Source organism: Gobius niger (genome assembly GCF_951799975.1).
Source record: "Gobius niger genome assembly, chromosome: 8".
Classification (NCBI taxonomy): Eukaryota; Metazoa; Chordata; class Actinopteri; order Gobiiformes; family Gobiidae; genus Gobius; species Gobius niger.
Window position 1 is genome coordinate 3,921,019 of NC_136859.1, and position 20,197 is coordinate 3,941,215.

The window sequence follows — 20,197 nt, forward strand, 5'->3', positions numbered from 1 at the left end:
AGTTAACCTCTTAACTCCCGCCTGAACCGAGAGGATCTTTTTCCTCACGTCATCAGATTATTTTACTTTATTTTATTTATCATTTTTTTGTAGAGGTATTCAACTCATTTTCTGTAATTTTTTTGTCATTTTTTTGGTAATTTTTTGTCACATTTTTGTTATTTATTTATTTATTTTTTGTCAAATTTTTATCACATTTTTGTATTTTTTTTATCACATTTTTGACATTTTTTTGTCATTTTTTTGTCTATTTTTTATCAAATGTTTGTCATTTTTTGTCACATTTTTGTCATTTTTTTGTCAATTTTTTTTCAATTTCTTGTAACATTTTTGTGACATTTTTGCCACTTTTTCATCAATTTTTCGTCACTTTTTTGTCAATGTTTTCTCACTTTTTTGTCACATTTCCATCATTGTTTTCGTCTCAGTTTTGTTGCTATTTTCACAGCTTTTTTCCAGAGGCTTTTGGACTGGGGTAAAGCCAAACTGGAGAAAATGTGCTCGGTTCAGGTGGGAGTTAAGGGGTTAAGGTGGGGGTTAAGAGGTTAAACTTCAGTGACATTATCGAGTCACAGCGCCTCCTATAAAAAGCGAAGTGACAACCAACCCTCGTGACGACCAGCCCCGTATGCACAGTAGTATATTCATGGTGACTTACAGGAAGCACTGGTTGTAAACATGGCTTTTCTTTTGCTGTTCCCAGTCACATGACCAGAGAGAGAGAGAGCGAGTGAGGGGAGAGCGAGAGTAAAACCGGCTCCTCCGACTCTGCCTCCCACAGTCCGGCGGTGACATGTCCCGGCCGTCGCTGTCCTCGTCCCTGCCCCGCTGTGGGCTGCCCCGGCTGCTGGGCCCGCAGCACAAGAGCCCCGCGCCGCCGCAGAGGGGCGACCGCTCGTGCATGCTGAGGATCGGGGAGCGGCTGATGAGGGCGGGCAGCGAGGGCAACCTGCTCCACAGACCGGCCCAGAGCGGGGACCCTCACGGGGGCCCTCACGGGGGCCCTCACGGAGACCCTCGCGGAGCGCAGGAGCACAGAGGCGCCACAGGTCAGACGGGTTTCATGATACTGCTGAGCTCTGGGACAAAGAAGGAGACACTCATATCAAAGTACAGGATGGTCAGATATTACTGCAATAAAAGTAAAAGTAGCTCAGTCAGATTTTACTTATGTGAAAGTAATTGCTGTAGAAAGAACTATACCTGATGTTTTCCTTTTAGTGGAACACATTTAGTTTCCCAGACAGGGTACACAAGCATTTCGCAGCGGGTACTTGTAAATATGTCAGATCTACGAAGGTGAAACTGAACCGTATTTCAATATTATTTAAAATACATCCTCTTTTTAATGATAATTTGCTGTAAAAGGATTGCTTTTTAGACTGTACCTTAGAGTTAAGGGGTACGCGAGACAAAAAGGTTGGGAACCACTGCTCCATCCATCCATTTCCTAGCTCATTATCTGGAGTCTGAGCAGAGATGCCCAGACTTCCCTGTCCCTGTACCCTTCCTCCAGATGTTGTCAGGGGACCCCGACGTGACACAAGGCCACAAAGACATAGTCCCTCCAGCGTGTCCTGGGTGTTCCCGGGGGCCTCCTCCCAATTGGACATGCCCAGAACGCTTCCCGAGGGAGGCCACCAGGAGATACTTGAACTCCTCCAATGACCTAGAGAGAGGAAGCACCTTTTTCATGTGGAAAACTATGGCCTCAGATTTAGAGGTGCTGATCCTCATCCCAGCTGCCTCACACTGAGGTGGAAATCAGCATCTCCAAATCTGTCAGACTGTCCGTCAATTTCATGAACTCTTAGGTGTTTTCTTGCATTGCTGGGACAATGACCCTGAAAAGTGTGAAATGTGCTCACATAAACTCCAGGAAAGAATCGATGTATTACAAATATGTAATGAATGAGTTTCATATCATTCATTGGCTCCCTCTTTCATTGCTTGAAATAAAAAATTATGTATAGTTCCTTTAACTGTTCAAAGTGGGAGGTTTATGTGCCAAAGCAAACCCTTTTGCCCCAAAGACTTACTGGTTTGTGTTTCCAAATCTTTATTCGTCCCCATTTTGAGAATGCTGCTCCTGCGTGGTCCTCCCTCAGTGCGACCCAAACTAAACTCTTAGTCAGTTCATGATTTTAACTCGTTTTTATGGAACGACCGGAGAAACGCAGTGTTTGGGCCGTCCTATTGAGAGGCCATGATCTTGCAGCGTTTTAACTGTTGAATTTTATTAACTCTTGTCAATGCACTTGTAGGACTGTTGTAATAAAGATCATTTATTATATTATTTTTAAAGTCCAAATCTGTTTTAATGAGCAGTGTTGCCACAGATTACTGATTTCAAATTACTCTTTCAAAACTTAGTTAAAGCAGTACTAAGTAACGTGTTTACCTTAAAGGAATAGGCCACCGTTTTTACATACTAAGATATGTTCTTACCTCACTTTAGACGTGTTAATAAATCCCCGTCTGGTCTTTGTCCGTGCGCTCTGCCAGGCAAACGGAGCACATACGCAGCCTCTCCCACATGTCATATAGCTCCGAAAAAGCTCACGATAGAAGTTACCAAGCTCTTCCACGTGTTCCCTATTTAAATAAAGTTACGTGAAGTGTTTTCATGCGAAGTATATTTACACAGAAATGTAACGTGTCGATTTTATAAGCAAATGAAAAGGGGGACTATATTGTGAGGCGTAATGATACGAGGAGCACAGCGTCCGCGCAGTAACTCCTAAAGACTTCCCCTGCTCACTTCCGTCAATAACCTTTAGGAGTTACTGCGCGGACGTTTTGCTCCTCGTATCATTATGCCTCACAATATAGTCCCCCTCTTTATTTGCTTATAAAATCGACATGTTACATTTCTGTGTAAATATACTTCGCATGAAAACACTTCACGTAACTTTATTTAAATAGGGAACACGTGGAAGAGCTTGGTAGCTTCTATCGTGAGCTTTTTCGGAGCTATTTGACATGTGGGAGAGGCTGCGTATGTGCTCCGTTTGCGTGACAGAGCGCACGGACAAAGACCAGACGGGGATATATTAACTCGACTAAAGTGAGGTAAGAACATATTTTAGTATGTAAAAACGGTGGCCTATTCCTTTAATAAATCCTTTTAGTCCCTGTGGGGGTAATACAAGTGTTTATGGGATGATTGGGGGGTCTTTCATCTCCCCCGGTGTCTCTGGCCAGAAAACCATGCATGTCACCGAGCAAGCAATACACACTAATGAAATCACGAAGAAGAAGCTAACAGGCTAACGGGCAAAGCTAACTGCGGACTAACGTCACTTTAAACAGTATTTACAGCCAAGTTTGAGTGAAAAAAAATATTTCCATTGTATAATTGGATGAACAATATCCCTCTGTCCCTTCGCCTTTCCCGTCAGCGTAGTATTTACTCTCCAAGACAATTAATAAGTTAAAAAATCTTGCTACGACACCTGCAGTTGCGCTTATGAGTTACTTAGTACTGCTTTAACTAGTTAGTACTTGATTTATTGGAAGTGCATTTTAACAGTTACATCATCAAAGCTGCCATAGATTCAGAATAGTGACATATTTCCATCTCTCTATTATATGTTTATGTCGTGAGTCGTGTAAGAAAAAAGAAATGTATATTTTTTCCGAAAATGACAGAATAGTAAATGGACTCAACTTATATAGTGCTTTTCTACCTTTATCAGGCCCAAAGCGCTTTACAGTAAGGAACCAGTCACCCATTCACTCTCTGATTCATACACCAGTGTACTCAGACACTGGAGGGAAGGAGGGTGAAGTGTCTTGCCCCAGGACACAAAGACAGTGTGCAACTTCAGGAGCTGGGATAGATACAGACGGCATCTCGTCATAGAAGGGGGCGTGGCTTCGCCGAAGGGGAAAATATAATCTTTAGAGAAACACAATTTTTCACTCTTTTTAGCCATTTTCTGGTGGAATATGAACTTATTTATCACACATAAATAGTCAAGTGAAAATCGGGCTCATATGGATATTTTCTCACTGCAGATTGTTCAGTAAAAGTGAAAAAACGGCAGTTGTAGCTAGCGCTAGCTAACCGTTAGCATTAGCCCGATGCTAACATGTAGCATCAGGTTAGCATTCTCCATATTTTAAGTATTTATGGGCTGTTGAACCACTTTTCTCCTCCCCTTGTCTTTGTATCTTTATTTAGTAGAAAACTTTATTCATATTTCAGCGTTTGTTAAAGTAGTTTTTGAATAATTAAAGAAAGTATAGATTTTTCTCAATTGTTTTCCCCCTTAACTGTTTTCAAACATGACCATATATGGGCGCTTCCAGAGATGCCGTCTGTATCTATACGAACCCACGACCTTCCAATCGCGAGACGACCCGCTCTACCAGCTGTGCCACCGCCGCCCCCATTTTGGAATAGTAAATCCCAGTGACTCGGCAAAGTAACTTTACTCTGATTACTGGTTTGGAAAAAGTAATGCGTTAGATTACTTGTTACTGAAAATAGTCGTCAGTAGTATCTCTCTAAGTTAGAGGAAAAATAACTTTGCAGCTTCAAAAACGCAAGAATCGCACCTGAATTCAACCTTTATACGGCAACACGACGGGGACAAAGCTTCTTCCCTGCACAGCGCCACCTGCTGTTCTGGAGTTATTGTAAAATGAACTCAACACATGGACAGATTTATATGGCGCTTTTATAGAACATTTTTACTGTGTTATTGTTGCTTTTCCGGCACGTTTTTGTCCAATTCTTGTTGCTTTTTTGCCAGTTCAATGCCCCATTTGAAAGCTAAGACCCTGTAGTTTCTGAACATGTGTATGATCTGTGAATAAAACACACACGACCAACATGACGAGGAGTAAATGCTTTATTCTGCGGCACAATTAAAAGCATTACTTGACGTGCTATAAATACGCGCCCACGCCTCTCCGCCGTCTCGCCTGGTTAGCTCCGGCACATCTGCAAACCCCCCCCCCTCCCTCTTCACAACAGCTAATGTCATCGTGTCAGCTCGCCGCGCTCCCCTCGCCGTCACCGCGTCACGCTCGGGGACGGCCGCCGAAAAGACGGAGCGGAGGGAGCGCTAACCGTGTGGAGCACATGACGAGGAGCCTCTGTGTGGGCTGGAGACGCAGTGGCCGATGAGTCAAAGCGCCCGGGGCAAAGTGTGCCAGACTAAAATAAGGCTGTCGCACTTAGTCAGGATGAGAATCAGCGTACGTGGAGACGAGTGGGGTGTTTTTGGGTGTTCCGCCATTTCGACCGGGGCGACTCCAGCTTTGTGTTGTTGTGTGGGGAGCTTCGGCAGTTTTACATGTTTAATTTGACTTTTGTGTCTTTCACTGTCCAGACTGACATGTGTTGGACACGTGGAGAGTCAGTGAAAGACCAAAGAGGAGGCGTGACAGGGCTGTGTTGAGTCATTAAATGAACTCTGCCAAAACCTTAAATGTCATCGAAAAACATGGCGAGGTATGACATTTACGTTTCATTTAGATCCATCTATGGTTTTCCCTTAACAACATATTGTAAGATGATGTTTGTAGATGATGTTCTGTTTGCTTCACTGAGTCAGAACCTTCTGCTGCACTGGGGCGGTTTGCAGCCGAGTGTGAAGAGAAATACGTACCGTGGCGTGGTTAAGGACTCTCCAAGGTCGGTGGAGAGTCCTCGCCTCAAGTGGAGGAGTTCAAGTGTCTCGGGGTCGTGTTCACGAGTGAGGGGCGGATGGAGCGTGAGATCGAGCAGTGATGCGGTCGCTGTATCGGACTGTTGTGGTGAAGAGGGAGCTGAGTCGGGGGGAAAGCTCTCGATTTATCGATCGATTGACGTTCCCAACCTCGCCTATGGTCATGAGATCTGGGTAAATGGACTCGACTTATATAAAGCTTTTCTACCTTCATCAGGCCCAAAGCGCTTTACAGTAAGGAACTCATTCACTCTCTCATTCATACACCAGTGTACGCAGACACTGGAAGCAAGGACAGTGTGCACCTTCGGGAGGCAGGATTCAAACCTTCCAACATTCCAATCATGAGACGACCCACTCTACCAACTCTGCCACCGTCACGGAAAAAAGCAGTCGGACTGAGTTTCCTTTGCACTCTATATGAAGAGCTCAGTCACCTGGGAGGAGCTCGGAGTAGAGTCGCTACTGCTTCAAATTGAAAGGAGCAGCTGAGGTGGCTCCGGCATCTGTTTCGGACATCTCCTGGCTGCAACCCTCGGGAGGTGTTCCAGGCATGTCCTATTGGAAAGAGGCCTCGTTGAAGACCCAGGACACGCTGTCTCCGTGGCCTGGTGCCGCCTCGGGGTCGAGGTGTGTGTGGATCGGGAAGTCTGGGCATCTCTGCTCAGACTGATGCCTCCGCGACCCGGCCCCGGATAAAGCGAAAGAAAATAGATGGATTGAAGATGATGTTTCATTGGCTGTGTATCAGACCCCACAAAAAGCAAAGATTTAACCTCTTAACCCCCACCTGAACCGACCATGTGTTCCATTGTGGCTTTAAAAGTTTCTTGAAAAAAGCGTCAAAAACAGTCACTAAAACGAAACAAAAGAGCAACAAAAAAGTCATTCAAATGTGACAAAGAAGTGATGGAAAGAGTGACCATAATGCCACAAAAGAGCAACAAAAAAGGGGCAAAATAGAAAGAGAAAAACGTGAGAAAAGAGAGACAAAAACGTGAGACAAAAGCGACAAAAAAGCAACAAAAAAGTTTTGAAAATGCAACAAAAACGGGTTAAAAAAAGTGACAAAAATGTGACCTAAACAAGGAAAAAGATACATTGTGTAGCTTTCAAATGTGGCGTTACTCTGGTCTATAGGCTGTAAGCTCCAGTCGAGAAATCTTTCGATTTGGGTGTAGCTGAACTGGACTAGATGTGCTCAGTTAACGCGGGTGGTAAGAGGTTAAATTATGACATTTCCCTATTCCTCTGTTTTATGGAACGTTAGCAGATCTTTGGAAATGAAATATGCCCAGACTTTAACCGTTATAGGCATTGAAATGAAAGCATTATTTACTTCCTGTTAGGGAATTAACGTTGGTGTTCGAGAGGATTGATGAAGAAGAGGCCTGCCTGAAGTTTATTAACCATCATATGGGACCCGGAGACATGAACTTGAGACATTGCGCTAGTCCTACCACTCAAGTCTGTCTCTGCTTCCACAGAAGAGGGAAAATGACCCTCTCAGAGATAGTACGACTTCACAGCTTGACCCAGTGTGATGAACACCTCTAACACCAGCACGAACCCAGCATGAGTTAGTGTGAGCGCGGAGGAAACAGAGGGTCAGTGTTTGTGTCTCTGCTGATCGACACTGATGGACTCTGCTCTCGCCGTAACTCTGAGTTTGTTTTGTTCATTACTTGGATTTGGTTGCGTTTCCAAAATCTGAAGGATGTTTTGGAGATCGGTGAAATGTGTGTCAGCGCAGACGATGATGACGATGCGGAGAAGCGACTTGAGCCGCCCAACTCGTCGCTACAATGAGAAATGTTTGGCTAAAGCAGAATAGGTTTTGTTCTAAAATGTCATGGGATAATGTAACAGGGCCCGATGCAACTTCATGGGACAGACACGGTTTTGGAAAGAAACGTCCAAATGTTTTAGAATCGGTACCAAGCATTTTTAAAGTATATTGACTCATGTGAAGCCTCCTTAGTTCAAAACCCAAACATCCTCAAGTCAAACAGTCATTTCTAAATCCAACTTTGTTATTCAGTCTTTATCCGTGCATATGTTCGAACCATCATTTGACCACAGTCGCCTGATTTGCTGAAGCCCAAAGTAAAAATAACTAAAGTACGTCGGCTCCGATCAGCGGATAAATCGGTGTGCGCGCTGCAGAAGATTCGTCCGCGGGCTGTGGCTGGGCACTGGGGTGGAAGGCGCTGTGTAGGTCCAGAGGACGGAGGGAAGAGGAGGAGGAGGAGGAGGTGAAGCAGAAAACACTGAGGAAGAGGAGGAGGAGCGTTTAGCTTTTCATTTTGGCAAGGCCATGTTACACTGACTCATTTGAACAGAATTTTAGCCAAAGCACTGACAATAACTAGACAAAAACTATATTAAAAGTAGCGGAGACTAAAGCTGTTATCTGCCCCTGGGAAGTGTTCAAGCTTTCCCCCGTTGCTTGCCTTTTTTAAAATATTCTTTATATATTTTTCCTTGTGTTTTTTCCGTATTTGCACGGAAATGGCTGCGAACACTGGTGTTTGAATGAGAGAGTGAATGGGTAGCTGGTTCTTTACTGTAAAGCACTTTGGGCCTAATACCATTTTGCTTATTACTCTCGTTTTGGTAATTTACTTTTGGTATTTTGTCAATCAATCATACTTATTTATAAAGCGCTTATCATTCCGAAAGGTATCACAAAGCAAACATTTAAAACAATACGCCTGGCACAACCTCCCGTATATATATTACATATTAGGATTAAATAAATAGTTAAGCTAAGAAGGTGGGTCTTGAGCTGCTCTTAAAAACATTTTCGTTCTCTGCAGCCCTGAGCTCCTCCTCAGGTGGTTCCAGAGGCGAGGGCCGTAATATTGGAAAGACGCCTCACCATGAGTCTTTTTGTTGACTTTAGGAATAACTAGGAGACCCCTGCCGAAGGAGCGAAGGTCCGTAAGGTTTTTTATTTTTTATTTAGCCTTTATTTAACCGGGTTAGTCCAATTGAGATCTTAGATCTCTTTTACAAGAGAGACCTGGCCAAGATGGGCAGCAACACTTGGTTTCCATACATTTAAAAACATACACAACATTAGTTAAAACATTCACACACAGATGATCTGGACTGGACTGACATCACAAGAGACTTGAAACTATTCAAAGAAATAAGGTCCGTGATTTTGAAGTCCTTCTGCGGGAGGATCCATGTAAATGGAGCCGAATAACTGAAAGCATCTTTCCCAAGTCAGTCGCACAACAGGCACAACATAGTGCACGGTGTCATTAGAACGAAGACTACGCTGACTCTGCTTCACTTTTAAAAGACAGATAAATAAGAAGGCAGCCTTCCAAGAAGCGCCTTGTAAATAAAAACATACCAATGAGAAAGTCGACGAGCCTGAAGTCCAACCCAATTCACTTTAGAGAATAACAAGCAGTGGTGAGTAAGAGGTCGACAGTTGGTTATGAAGCGCAGAGCCCCATGATAAAAGTTTATCCACAGATCTTCAGTAATGTTGAGGTCGGGAGACAGGAGACTGAGTTGATGAAAGCAGTTCTGAAAGATAAGAAGGACCAAGACCATTAAGACATTTAAAAAACATTTAAAGAACTTTAAAATCGATCCTGAAACACACGGGGGGCCAATGCAGCGATTCTCAAACCGGTGTAATGTGGTCCCGCCTCCTGGTCTTCGTCAGGACTCGAGCTGCTGAAGTTTGTAAAAGTTGTAAACCTGAGATCCTCTTTTTGGAAGACCAGAAATCAGGACATTACAGTAGTGGATACGACTGGTGATAAAAGCATGCATGAGCGTCTCCGTGTTGGCCCGAGAGAGAATGGGGCGGACTCTGGCTATGTTCTTTAGATGGTAAAAACCTGTCTTTATGATATTCTTAATGTGTGTGGAATAAAAGATAGCTCTGAGGGTTTTTCACCTGTGAGGAAGGGTTAATAGTGACTGTAGTTTGGGTAAAAGTCTCTCTCTCTGGGCCTCTGGAGCGCTGGCTTCTGTTCCGCCTATAACCTCAGAACCCCCACCTGAACTGAGCACATTCTCTCCAGTTTGGCTTTACCCCAATCAAAGATGAGACGAAAACAAGGATGAAAATGCAACAAAAGAGCAACGGAAAAAAAACAGTGGGAAAAAAGACTATAACACGAGGGAAAATTATAAGGTTAGACGTCTTACCTTTCAAATTAAGCATTACACTGGCCTAAAGTCTGTGCACTTTTAAATGGGTAAAGCTGAACTGGACTTGAAAAACAGCCCCTGCACACTGTCTCACTCCACACTTTGCTTTTATTGCAGCAACGCTTCAGTCACTCTGACCTTCACCAGACTTGCTAAAGCTGACCTGAGAAAACGCACTTGGTCAAGGGGGGGGTTAAGAGGTTAAAGAGGCTGGCTGTGAGGAGCGCTCCCACCAGCTCCTCTCGGCTCCAGAGTCAGCTGGTGCTACAGGCCGTGTACAGTAGTTATTGTTTTTTTGGATCATTGTTTCTTGCTTTGGACCAGGTGAGACTGTTCTGTTTTCCCTGTTCTTTTCACTTTGTTCACTTGGGTGTTGGTTTAGTTTGGACGTGTGTCTCGGCTTTTGCCACATCTTTATTTTGAGTTTGGCCGGCTCACCTGGTCCATCTTTGATTATTCATTTTTTTGTGCACAGGTGTGGAAGGGATTTGACTTTTTGTTCCTAAAATAAGACCGAAATAAGAGACTAATCCAAATGGTAAATGGTAAATGGTAAATGGTCTCAACTTATATAGCGCTTTTCCACCTACATTAGGCACTCAAAGCGCTTTACAGCAAGGATCCACTCACCCATTCATACACCAATGTACGCAGACACTAAAATATCCTTAGAAATATGTTGGACAATAAAAAAAAAATGACAAAAAAAGAAAAAAAAATGGAAAAAAAATGTGACAAAAAAAGAAAAAAAATGTATTAAAAAAAAGACAAAAAATGAAAAAAAAATGTGACAAAAAAGTGACGAAAAAATGACAAAAATGTGACAAAGAAATGACAAAAAAGTGACAAAAAAATGACAGAAATGTGATAAAAAAATGACAAAAAAAATATTAAAAAAGACAAAAAATGGGACAAAAATGTGACAAAAAAGTGACGAAAAAATGACAAAAATGTGACAAAAAAATGACAAAAAATGTGACAAAAAAAGACAAAAAATGTATTAAAAAAAGACAAAAAATGTGACAAAAATGTGACAAAAAAGTGACGAAAAAATGACAAAAATGTGACAAAGAAATGACAAAAAATGACCAACAAAATGATTTAAAAAAAATGACAAAAAAATGTGACAAAAAAGTGCTGACTCATGAAAACTAAATAAAAATGAAAAGAAGGGACTACAAACATGTGAACTTCAGTGACAGCAGTGTCTCAAGCCAAAGGAACAGGTTTATCCATGATGGAGGAGAAACATGAAGCAGAGAATACCATTTGACAATATTAAAAGAAATTAAATTAGAAGCACCAGTTGCATCGCGAAGCAGAAAACAGTTTTCCTTTATATTTCCATAAGAAATGTCCCAAAGGAGAAACCGCCCTGATGTTTCCTCTGCTCCTTCATGTCAGTGATGCAGATGAACAGACATTTGACCTTCTCCCTTCACACGCAGCCGTATGTTCGTAGATCATTACTGCGTGTCATGGTATAGTGTAGGTTTATATATGGAGCCAGTTTTTGTCCCGGAGGCTCCGGTGAACTGAATCAATCACATCTGCTCAGTCACACAGAGAGAGGAAGGAGAAAGGTCAGGAGTTCAGGAGCTCTTCACTGTTCTGTCATGAGAATGGAAAGTGTAGGCCATGGAAGAGCAAGAGGAAACTACCCCGCCTGACCATAAAAAAGTCAGCACAAAAACCAAGTCAGAGGCTCTAATATTTGGTCGTAGCGTCTTTAGCTTTGAGTACAGCACGTATTCTCTGTGGCTTTATTTCAAGAAGCTGCTGCAATGTGAACAGATCCAGTGTTGCATTCATTCTTCACCAAAGCCTTCTCCAGCACATCCCACAAGTTTCTCAGTGAGATCTCATTCTTTGGGCACACACAGGCCTTTTCCACCTGCAATTCCAACCCAAACCCGGGTCAACCAGGTAAAAGTTTTAGGATGAAACTAATGTGACGTGAATGATCAGACTGGGCTCTGATTGGCCGGAGGAGAGAGAACAACCCTCTGTAAAGAATTAATATTTCACATCACTGTTGAAAAAGGTGATTTTGCAGATGATAGCATTTAGCTGCTGTTAGCACAATTTTAGCTGGCGTTAGCAGCACCTTAGCTGGTAAATGGTATATGGTCTCAACTCATATAGCGCTTTTCTACCTTCACAAGGCCAAAGCACTTTACAGCAAGGAACCAGACACCCAAACACTACCGGAGGCAAAGGGAAGTGTCTTGCCCAAGGAGTGTCTTCCAATCATGAGATGACCCGCTCAACCAACTGCGCCATTGTCACCCTATGGCAGGGGTAGGCAAGTTTGTGTCATGGAGGGCCGATTTTCTTCATTTCCAAAACGCCAAGGGCCGAAACTCACAATTGTAGCCCAAAGTAATGCACCTTTTTTCTACAAATATAACTTTTGCACATAACATATGACCTAATGCGGTGTTTTGCTGGGAAATGTGAAAATATTGACAGTATTTTTCACATTTTAGAGTCCTTTTCACGTATTTGGTCTCTGATTTATGAATAAATGTTTCTTCAAAATTCTCTTGGGGGCCAAAGGTTTTATGCTGGAGGGCCTGACGTTGCGTTAGCACAACTTCAGCTGCTGTTAGCAAACTTTTAGCAGGCATAACCACTGCACGTAGCTTACCTTCATAGCTGTCTTTTAGCGGCTTCTTTCCTCTAGTTTTTGCCTTGGCGTCTCTGATTAATTCCATAAACTCCTCAAACTATTATCATTATCAATCTTTATTTAATCTCCTCACCCCAATTTCCTCGCTGTGTCGAGGTGTGTTTCCTCCTGGTGCTTCCTAAAACATGCACAATGACAGCCTTGTTCCTTAACCCCATAACTCCCACCTGAACCGAGCACATTTTCTCCAGTTTGGCTTTACCCCAGTCCAAAAGCTTCTGGAAAAAAGGTGTGAAAATAGCAACAGAACTGAGACGAAAAAAATGATGGAAATGTGACAAAAAAGTGACGAAAAAATGACAAAAATGTGACAAAAAAGACAAAAAAAGACCAAAAAAAGACCAAAAAATGACAAAACATGACAAAAAAATGACAATAAAAATGACCAAAAAAGACAAAAAATTGACAAAAAAATGTGACAAAAAAGTGACGAAAAAATGACAAAAATGTGACAAAAAAATGACAAAAAATGTGACAAAAAATGTATTAAAAAAGACGAAAAATTTGACAAAAAATGGCCCAAAAATGATTTTTAAAAAATGACAAAAAACGTGACAAAAAAAGACAAAACATTTCTTAAAAAATGACCAAAAAAATGACAAAAAGAGACAAAAAAATGACAAAAAAACACAAAAATTTGACAAAAAAAATGTTACAAAAAAGTGACGAAAAAATGACAAAAATGTGACAAAAAATTACAAAAAAATTATTAAAAAAAGACAAAAAATGTGACAAAAAAAGACAAAACATTTCTTAAAAAAAGACTAAAAAAGACTAAAAAATGACCAAAAAAATGACAAAAAATGACAAAAAAAGACAAAAAAATGACAAAAAATGTGACAAAAAAGTGACGAAAAAATGACAAAAATGTGACAAAAAATGACAAAAAACGTGACAAAAAAAGACAAAACATTTCTTAAAAAAAGACAAAAAATGTGACAAAAATGTGACAAAAAATGTATTTAAAAAAATGACAAAAAAGCTGCAAAATGAGTTGAATAAATCTGATGACGTGAGGGAAAAGATCCATTTTAGATGAGTTTTGTAGCTTTCAAATGAGGTGCTACACTGGCCTACAGGATTTGGGTAAAGCTAAACTGGAGAAAATGCTCTCGGTTCAGGCGGGAGTTCAGAGGTTAAATCCCCGTCTCTCTCTCCGTCCGCAGGTTCGTCCACGGCGCTGTACGCCAACCCCGACGTCCTGCTGAAGAAGTACCACTCCTCCTCCTCCTCCTCCTCGTCCAAACAGGTCACTGCCTTCAGATCGGCCCCCAACTCCCCCAGCACCCTGCCCCGGAGCCAGGCGGGGGCCACCACCAGGGGGCAGCAGAGGGAGGCGGAGGCCAGGAGCAGGGACATGTTCCTGGACAGGCTGAGGCATGTGACGTCCAACCACAGCAGCGCTCTGGAGGAGCTCAGAGAGGTGAGAGGGTCAGGGCGGGGCGCTGCAGGTGAAGGGGGGAAATAAATAAATACAGAGACGTCAATTTCACACATACTGACATAAACATGGAAGGGGGAGTCATCTGATGTTTTCTGACAAAAAATATGAATGAGGAACATAAGTAAAAAGTTGAGTTAGCAGATGAAGCGCTCCTTTGGGAAGTGTCTTGAGTGAAATCCTTAGTGAACGAGCCTCGGGACAGTTTGGACCTGTCATCAGCTGTTGGAGATGTTTGGAGTAAACACTTAAAGCTCGGGTGCTCACATTACGGCACTGACTCGGGACATAAACTGCTGAGAGAGGAACTGCTTCAGACTTTCTCCACTAAGTTCCTCAGCCCCAGTTTAAGCCTGTTTTTTTTCACGCTGTTGTTTTAGTGATGAAACCCGTGTCCTCCCTGTGGCCCAGTTAGCCTCTCTTCTGGCCCTCTTTCGAGCTTCTTCTAGGGCTGGGTAAAAATCGATTTGATTTAAAATCGAGTTGGTAAGTCAAATTGATTCAGAGATTTATTTATTTATTTTTTCGAATTGAATCCTAAATCGAGTTATTTTTAGGGGGAAAAAATCGCCCAGCTCTAGTTTTTTCTCAGGTCCTCCATGTGGCCGGGTTACGTCTCTTTGGGGTCCTCCTTGTTGCCCGGTTACCTGTCTTCGGGGTTCTCCTTGACGCTGGGTTACCTCTCTTTGGGGTCCTTCTTGTTGCCCGGTTACCTGTCTTTGGGGTCCTCCTTGTTGCCCGGTTACCTCTTTTTGGGGTCCTCCGTGTGGCCCAGTTTGGCACTCCTCAGGCTCTCCTTGTTGCCTGGTTTGCCTCTCCTCGGGTCCTCCCTGTTGCCTCTCCTCTGGTCCTCCCTGTTGCCTCTCCTCAGGCTCTCCTTCTTGCTGCTCCTCTGGTCCTCCCTGTTGCCTCTCCTCAGGCTCTCCTTCATGCCTCTCCTCTGGTCCTCCCTGCTGCCTCTCCTCGGGTCCTCTCTCTTGCCTCTCCTCGGGTCCTCCCTGCTGCCTCTCCCGGGTCCTCCCTCTTGCCTCTCCTCTGGTCCTCCCTGCTGCCTCTCCTCTGGTCCTCCTTCTTGCCTCTCCTCGGGTCCTCCCTGTTGCCTCTCCTCTGGTCCTCCCTCTTGCCTCTCCTCTGGTCCTCCCTCTTGCCTCTCCTCGGGTCCTCCCTGTTGCCTCTCCTCGCGTCCTCCCTGTTGCCTCTCCTCGGGTCCTCCCTCTTGCCTCTCCTCTGGTCCTCCCTGCTGCCTCTCCTCTGGTCCTCCTTGCTGCCTCTCCTCGGGTCCTCCCTGTTCCCTCTCCTCGGGTCCTCTCTCTTGCCTCTCCTCGGGTCCTCCCTGCTGCCTCTCCTCGGGTCCTCCCTGCTGCCTCTCCTCTGGTCCTCCTTGCTGCCTCTCCTCGGGTCCTCCCTGTTCCCTCTCCTCGGGTCCTCTCTCTTGCCTCTCCTCGGGTCCTCCCTGCTGCCTCTCCTCGGGTCCTCCCTGCTGCCTCTCCTCTGGTCCTCCCTGCTGCCTCTCCTCGGGTCCTCCCTGCTGCCTCTCCTCTGGTCCTCCCTGCTGCCTCTCCTCTGGTCCTCCCTGCTGCCTCTCCTCTGGTCCTCCTTGCTGCCTCTCCTCGGGTCCTCCCTGTTCCCTCTCCTCGGGTCCTCTCTCTTGCCTCTCCTCGGGTCCTCCCTGCTGCCTCTCCTCGGGTCCTCCCTGCTGCCTCTCCTCTGGTCCTCCCTGCTGCCTCTCCTCGGGTCCTCCCTGTTGCCTCTCCTCGGGTCCTCCCTGCTGCCTCTCCTCGGGTCCTCCCTCTTGCCTCTCCTCTGGTCCTCCCTGCTGCCTCTCCTCGGGTCCTCCCTGCTGCCTCTCCTCGGGTCCTCCCTCTTGCCTCTCCTCGGGTCCTCGCTGCAGGCGCTCGTCGGGTCGGACTGGTCGGACCGGCTCTGTGGGAGTGGAAGACTCTGACGCCGCTGTTTGGCTTAGACTTGACTTCATTTCACTCAGAGACACAGTGAGTCCCGGAGTCTGACACGCGACACGTCTGTGACAAACGCCCGGAGACACACGGCACAAACACGCCACGAACACGCCACAAACACGCCACGAACACGCCACAAACGGTAAGAAACAACTCTTCTCATTAAACACCATGTAAACTTTATTACAGTTTTACCACTACAGGATTGTGCAACAGCTAATTCAAAAAGAGTGCAGTGTTATTTTTGTGGCTTATTAATCAAGCTCCAATTCTTAAGGTTGTTTATATTTATATTTATATTTAAAACGTGCAGACTCTCCATTATGTGCTCACACTCACATAATGTTCAGCTGATAATCCTACAGTTATTGCACCACAATAGGAGTGCCAGAGGTAAAGTCTGAGCTCATCTGTTTTTCCAGGATGACAGAAACAAAAACAATAATAATTGGATTTGCTTCATATATGCAAACACTTTAATTTCAGCCTATACAACTGCTTGAAGTTAAATCTTCACCAAAGCTTCGAACATTCATCATTTATGGGCAAAAGCGCCGACACGCGACATGTGTCTGCGCAAACCGCCTGGAGACACGGCAAGAAGAAAGAATAAGACTGAATAATGTCAGTAATACTCACGTTTAAGCTTTACTTTTATGGTCATGATTTCAATTTCAAGCAGGATAATTATGTCATGTGAAAAACACAGAGAAGACGTTTGGTTTTGAGAAGAGAGAGAGTAAATAAGACTGGACTTTTGTGGGAATTCTTGTCAAATCCAAAGGAAAGGACTGGATTTCCATCAGTTATTTGATAAAAATGTAAGTTTAAGTCTAATAATGAATGTTGCTCATTTCCTGACAGGTTGTGCAACATGTGACTTGAGAATAACAACACACTAATAATAACTCTGGACAACAACAAGCTTCGGAAACGCTGAGGCTTCAGAAATGTGTTCATAATAACTCATATTTTATTGTGTTGCTATTTTTATTTCAAGACAAAATGGTTAACCCATGTACAACTTTAGAAAAACAACATAGTCTCGAAAACAGCGTTTGAATTTAGTCAAATCTTATGTGTTTAAAAGTTTAGTTTAAATCAGCCTGAACAGTTTTCTTTCCCAGACCGGTTTCTAATAACAAAGATAGATATGAAACTGAAACTTGTATATATTGTTTTGGTGTCTGAGGTGCATTCACCACTTGAAAGGAAGTCTCGATATACAAAGATTTCACTGGATTTCTCTCTTCATGTAAAGACATTCAAACAGGGGAATGACATTATCTGTTCTTTATCATGAACCTGCATAAACCTGCACCCACTCTGTGCCCGACGTTTTTACTCACAGCCTTTTGTGCAAACAGGATTTAAAACTTCACAATCAGATCGAATTAGGCCTAATATTTATATCACTTTTCCTTCATCTGCAAATACATCAAGTCCAAACAGAGGCGACAGCACTAGAAGGTTTAAGCTGGAACAAAACAAAACTTAACCGAGTGCATTTTCTGGAGCCTATTGCTGGGTTGCAGGTTCTAGAATATGATTGTCATCGGACCCAGCGGGGGGCGGGAGCCAGTTTTTCCTATAAACAGCATTACACTTTCACAAGTCGTATCTAAACAGAAAATATGTGAATTAAAAAAATGTCATTAATATCAGTCACTGGGTCCATGATCTCTCTGTACAACACCAAAAATGTCCTCAAAAACAAAATAATTTTTCCTCTATATAATAGCATAAGCCTTAAGAATGCTGTGTTGTCACCTGCAACCCAGCAATAGGCCAGTGTAACGCCTCATTTGAAAGCTAAGACCTACAAACCTCCCTTTTTTAGTTGAGTTTTCACCTTTTTGCCAATTTTCAGCGCCTTTTCTGACTTTTTTGTTGCTCTTTTGTGGCTTTTTTTCATTGCTTCTTTATCAAGTTTTTATCGCTGTTTTGTGGCTTTAGATTTGAGTAAAGCCAAGCTGGAGAAAATGTGCTTGGTTCAAGAGGTTAAGAAGGAAAACCTGGCATTAAACACAGAAACACGTCCACTTTCTTATTAAATTGAGCACATTCTTACAGACTTGTAACAGAAAAAGACTTTTTATTATTTCTTTGATGAAATTCTAGGGGAATTTCTGCTTCCCTTGTAATCAATGAGGAGCCGCCCCTCCATGTTTTCTTATTTTACTGCAGAGGAGAGAATAAATGATAATTACTGTGTGGCGCTTTGAGACGCTTGTAAAGTGCAGTACAAATATACAAGCCGTTATTATCTCCTAATGTTTTTTCAGTTTCATGTTACATACCTGATAGCGTCATGAGAACTTTGGTCTACTGGTACTCGACTCAGAGGATGCAGGTTCAGTGGAGCAGTTCAGTCTCAGACCCTTTGGGGTGAGGAATGGGGTGCTCCAGGGGTGGCTGCTTTCTCCAGGATTATTTAACTTGTACTTTGACGAGTTGTCGAATCAACTGAAAAACCGTAAAACAGGTTGTGCCATTTGTGACACTGTATTGAATCATTTCATGTACGGTGATGATTTAGCCATTCTCTCTCACAGCAGTGCAGGTTTTCAAGAACTGTTCAGTAGACTTTCTTTCTGATCTGACCAAGTTTGCTAGTTTGAGGACTTTTCTCACCGGTTCACTGCCAATGGGACAAGTACAAATAAATTAAAGCAGTACTAAGTAACATGTTTACCTTAATAAATCCTCTCCGTCGTCCCTGTGGGGGTAATACAAGTGTTTATGGGATGATTGGAGGCCAGAAAACCATGTTTGAAACTTGACTGCCACCGGACCGGAGCCACCAATACACACTAATGGAATCACGAAGAAGAAGCTAACAGGCTAACGGGCAAAGCTAACTGCGGGCTAGCGCAACTTAAACAGTATTTACAGCCGAGTTTGAGTGAAAAAAATCATTTCCATTGTATAATTGGAGGCACAGTAACCCTCTCTCCCTTCGCCTTTCCTGTCAGCGTAGTATTTGCACTCCAAGACAATGAATAAGTTAAAAAATCGTAACTTGCTACAACACCTGGGGCAAGAGTTACTTAGCCTGAAATAAAGACAAAATGTATTGAATCAAGTCAGAAACATCTCAGAACAAGTGCAATAATCTAGGTCAAATGTGCAAAAACAACTCACATTTAAAATAATATGTTCAATTTGAGACATTTAAACGATCTAGATCTTTTATTTGGAGTGTTGGCAGTAAAACCAAGTGTCTGGGGCGCTTAATTGACTACTGCATACTGTACACCTTTGTATACAGCCCCACTGTGGTGCAGATTCAAATGATCCAAATTTGGGAGTCAGTTTGGACGCAATAAACTATATAAGGGCTCCATCTGTGATTGTTTGTAAATGTAAAAAGGTTAAAAGATCAAGCAATAGCGACCCGGGCTGTTCGATGTTCTACAAGATGTTTTCATTTTATGATTTTAACTGTATCGTAAAGATGACCTGTTCATTTCCCGTCCAGGTGAAGCGAACCTGCCGGCTGCGTCCCGGAGAGTTTCTGACGGAGGCCGACTTCGCTGAAGTTATGTCCGAGGACGACAGGTTCAACGTGGGCTTCACCCGAGGCAGCAGGGGGCGCTCCAGTCTGCCCCTCCACCACTCCACGCCCATCAGAGAGAGAGCTCCAGGTATAGAGTTAGTTTTCCCACTGGTGTATAAAAACACGCTCTAGGACATCGCCATAGTAATGTAACGAATGTGCAGCACAGGCGGCCATGTTGTGATGGTCTATTCTAACATAGTGCAGTTTCGACAAATTGGAAACATGCACGCCATTTAATGTCCAGTTCAGTTCGGTTTTGGCCATGTTTTATATTTTCATGTAAAATAGGGAAAAAATCTTGATAAAAATCATTGTCTTAAATGAGACCATCTCAGATCTGATTTTCTGTAAGAGTTCTGTGTAAAATACTGTATTTTCTCCAAATATTTATTGCTGAATATACAGTAAATAAGCTTAAAAAGATGAAAACATGATCAAAATAACCGATAACTGTCATTTTAACGTGCTCAAGGTTTCTATACTTTTTTAAGGGTCGAATGAATGGTGCTAACAACAGTCCTTTAAAGATAAAACGAGATATTTCAGACTAAGTAAATACATACATCATACATCAAAACGTATAGACTTAGCGAATCAAAAACAACTACAAGTTCTGCCATTTTATCAATGAAAACCATGTTCCCATTTTTACATTACTTGCTATTAGCATTGGCCTCACCG

The 20,197-nt window shown here is 43.1% G+C and overlaps 1 protein-coding gene across 1 annotated transcript in view; it reads left to right on the forward strand.

Moving 5' to 3' along the window:
• The first annotated feature begins 801 nt into the window (after positions 1-801).
• LOC306966800 (uncharacterized protein) overlaps positions 802-20,197 on the forward strand; it is a 45,270-nt gene continuing 25,874 nt past the window's right edge. The window contains exons 1-3 of the mRNA XM_079561616.1: positions 802-1,049; positions 13,722-13,978; positions 19,436-19,601. Of these exons, the coding sequence (XP_079417742.1) occupies positions 902-1,049; positions 13,722-13,978; positions 19,436-19,601 (571 nt within the window). The 5' untranslated portion in view covers positions 802-901. The remainder of the gene's footprint in view (positions 1,050-13,721; positions 13,979-19,435; positions 19,602-20,197) is intronic.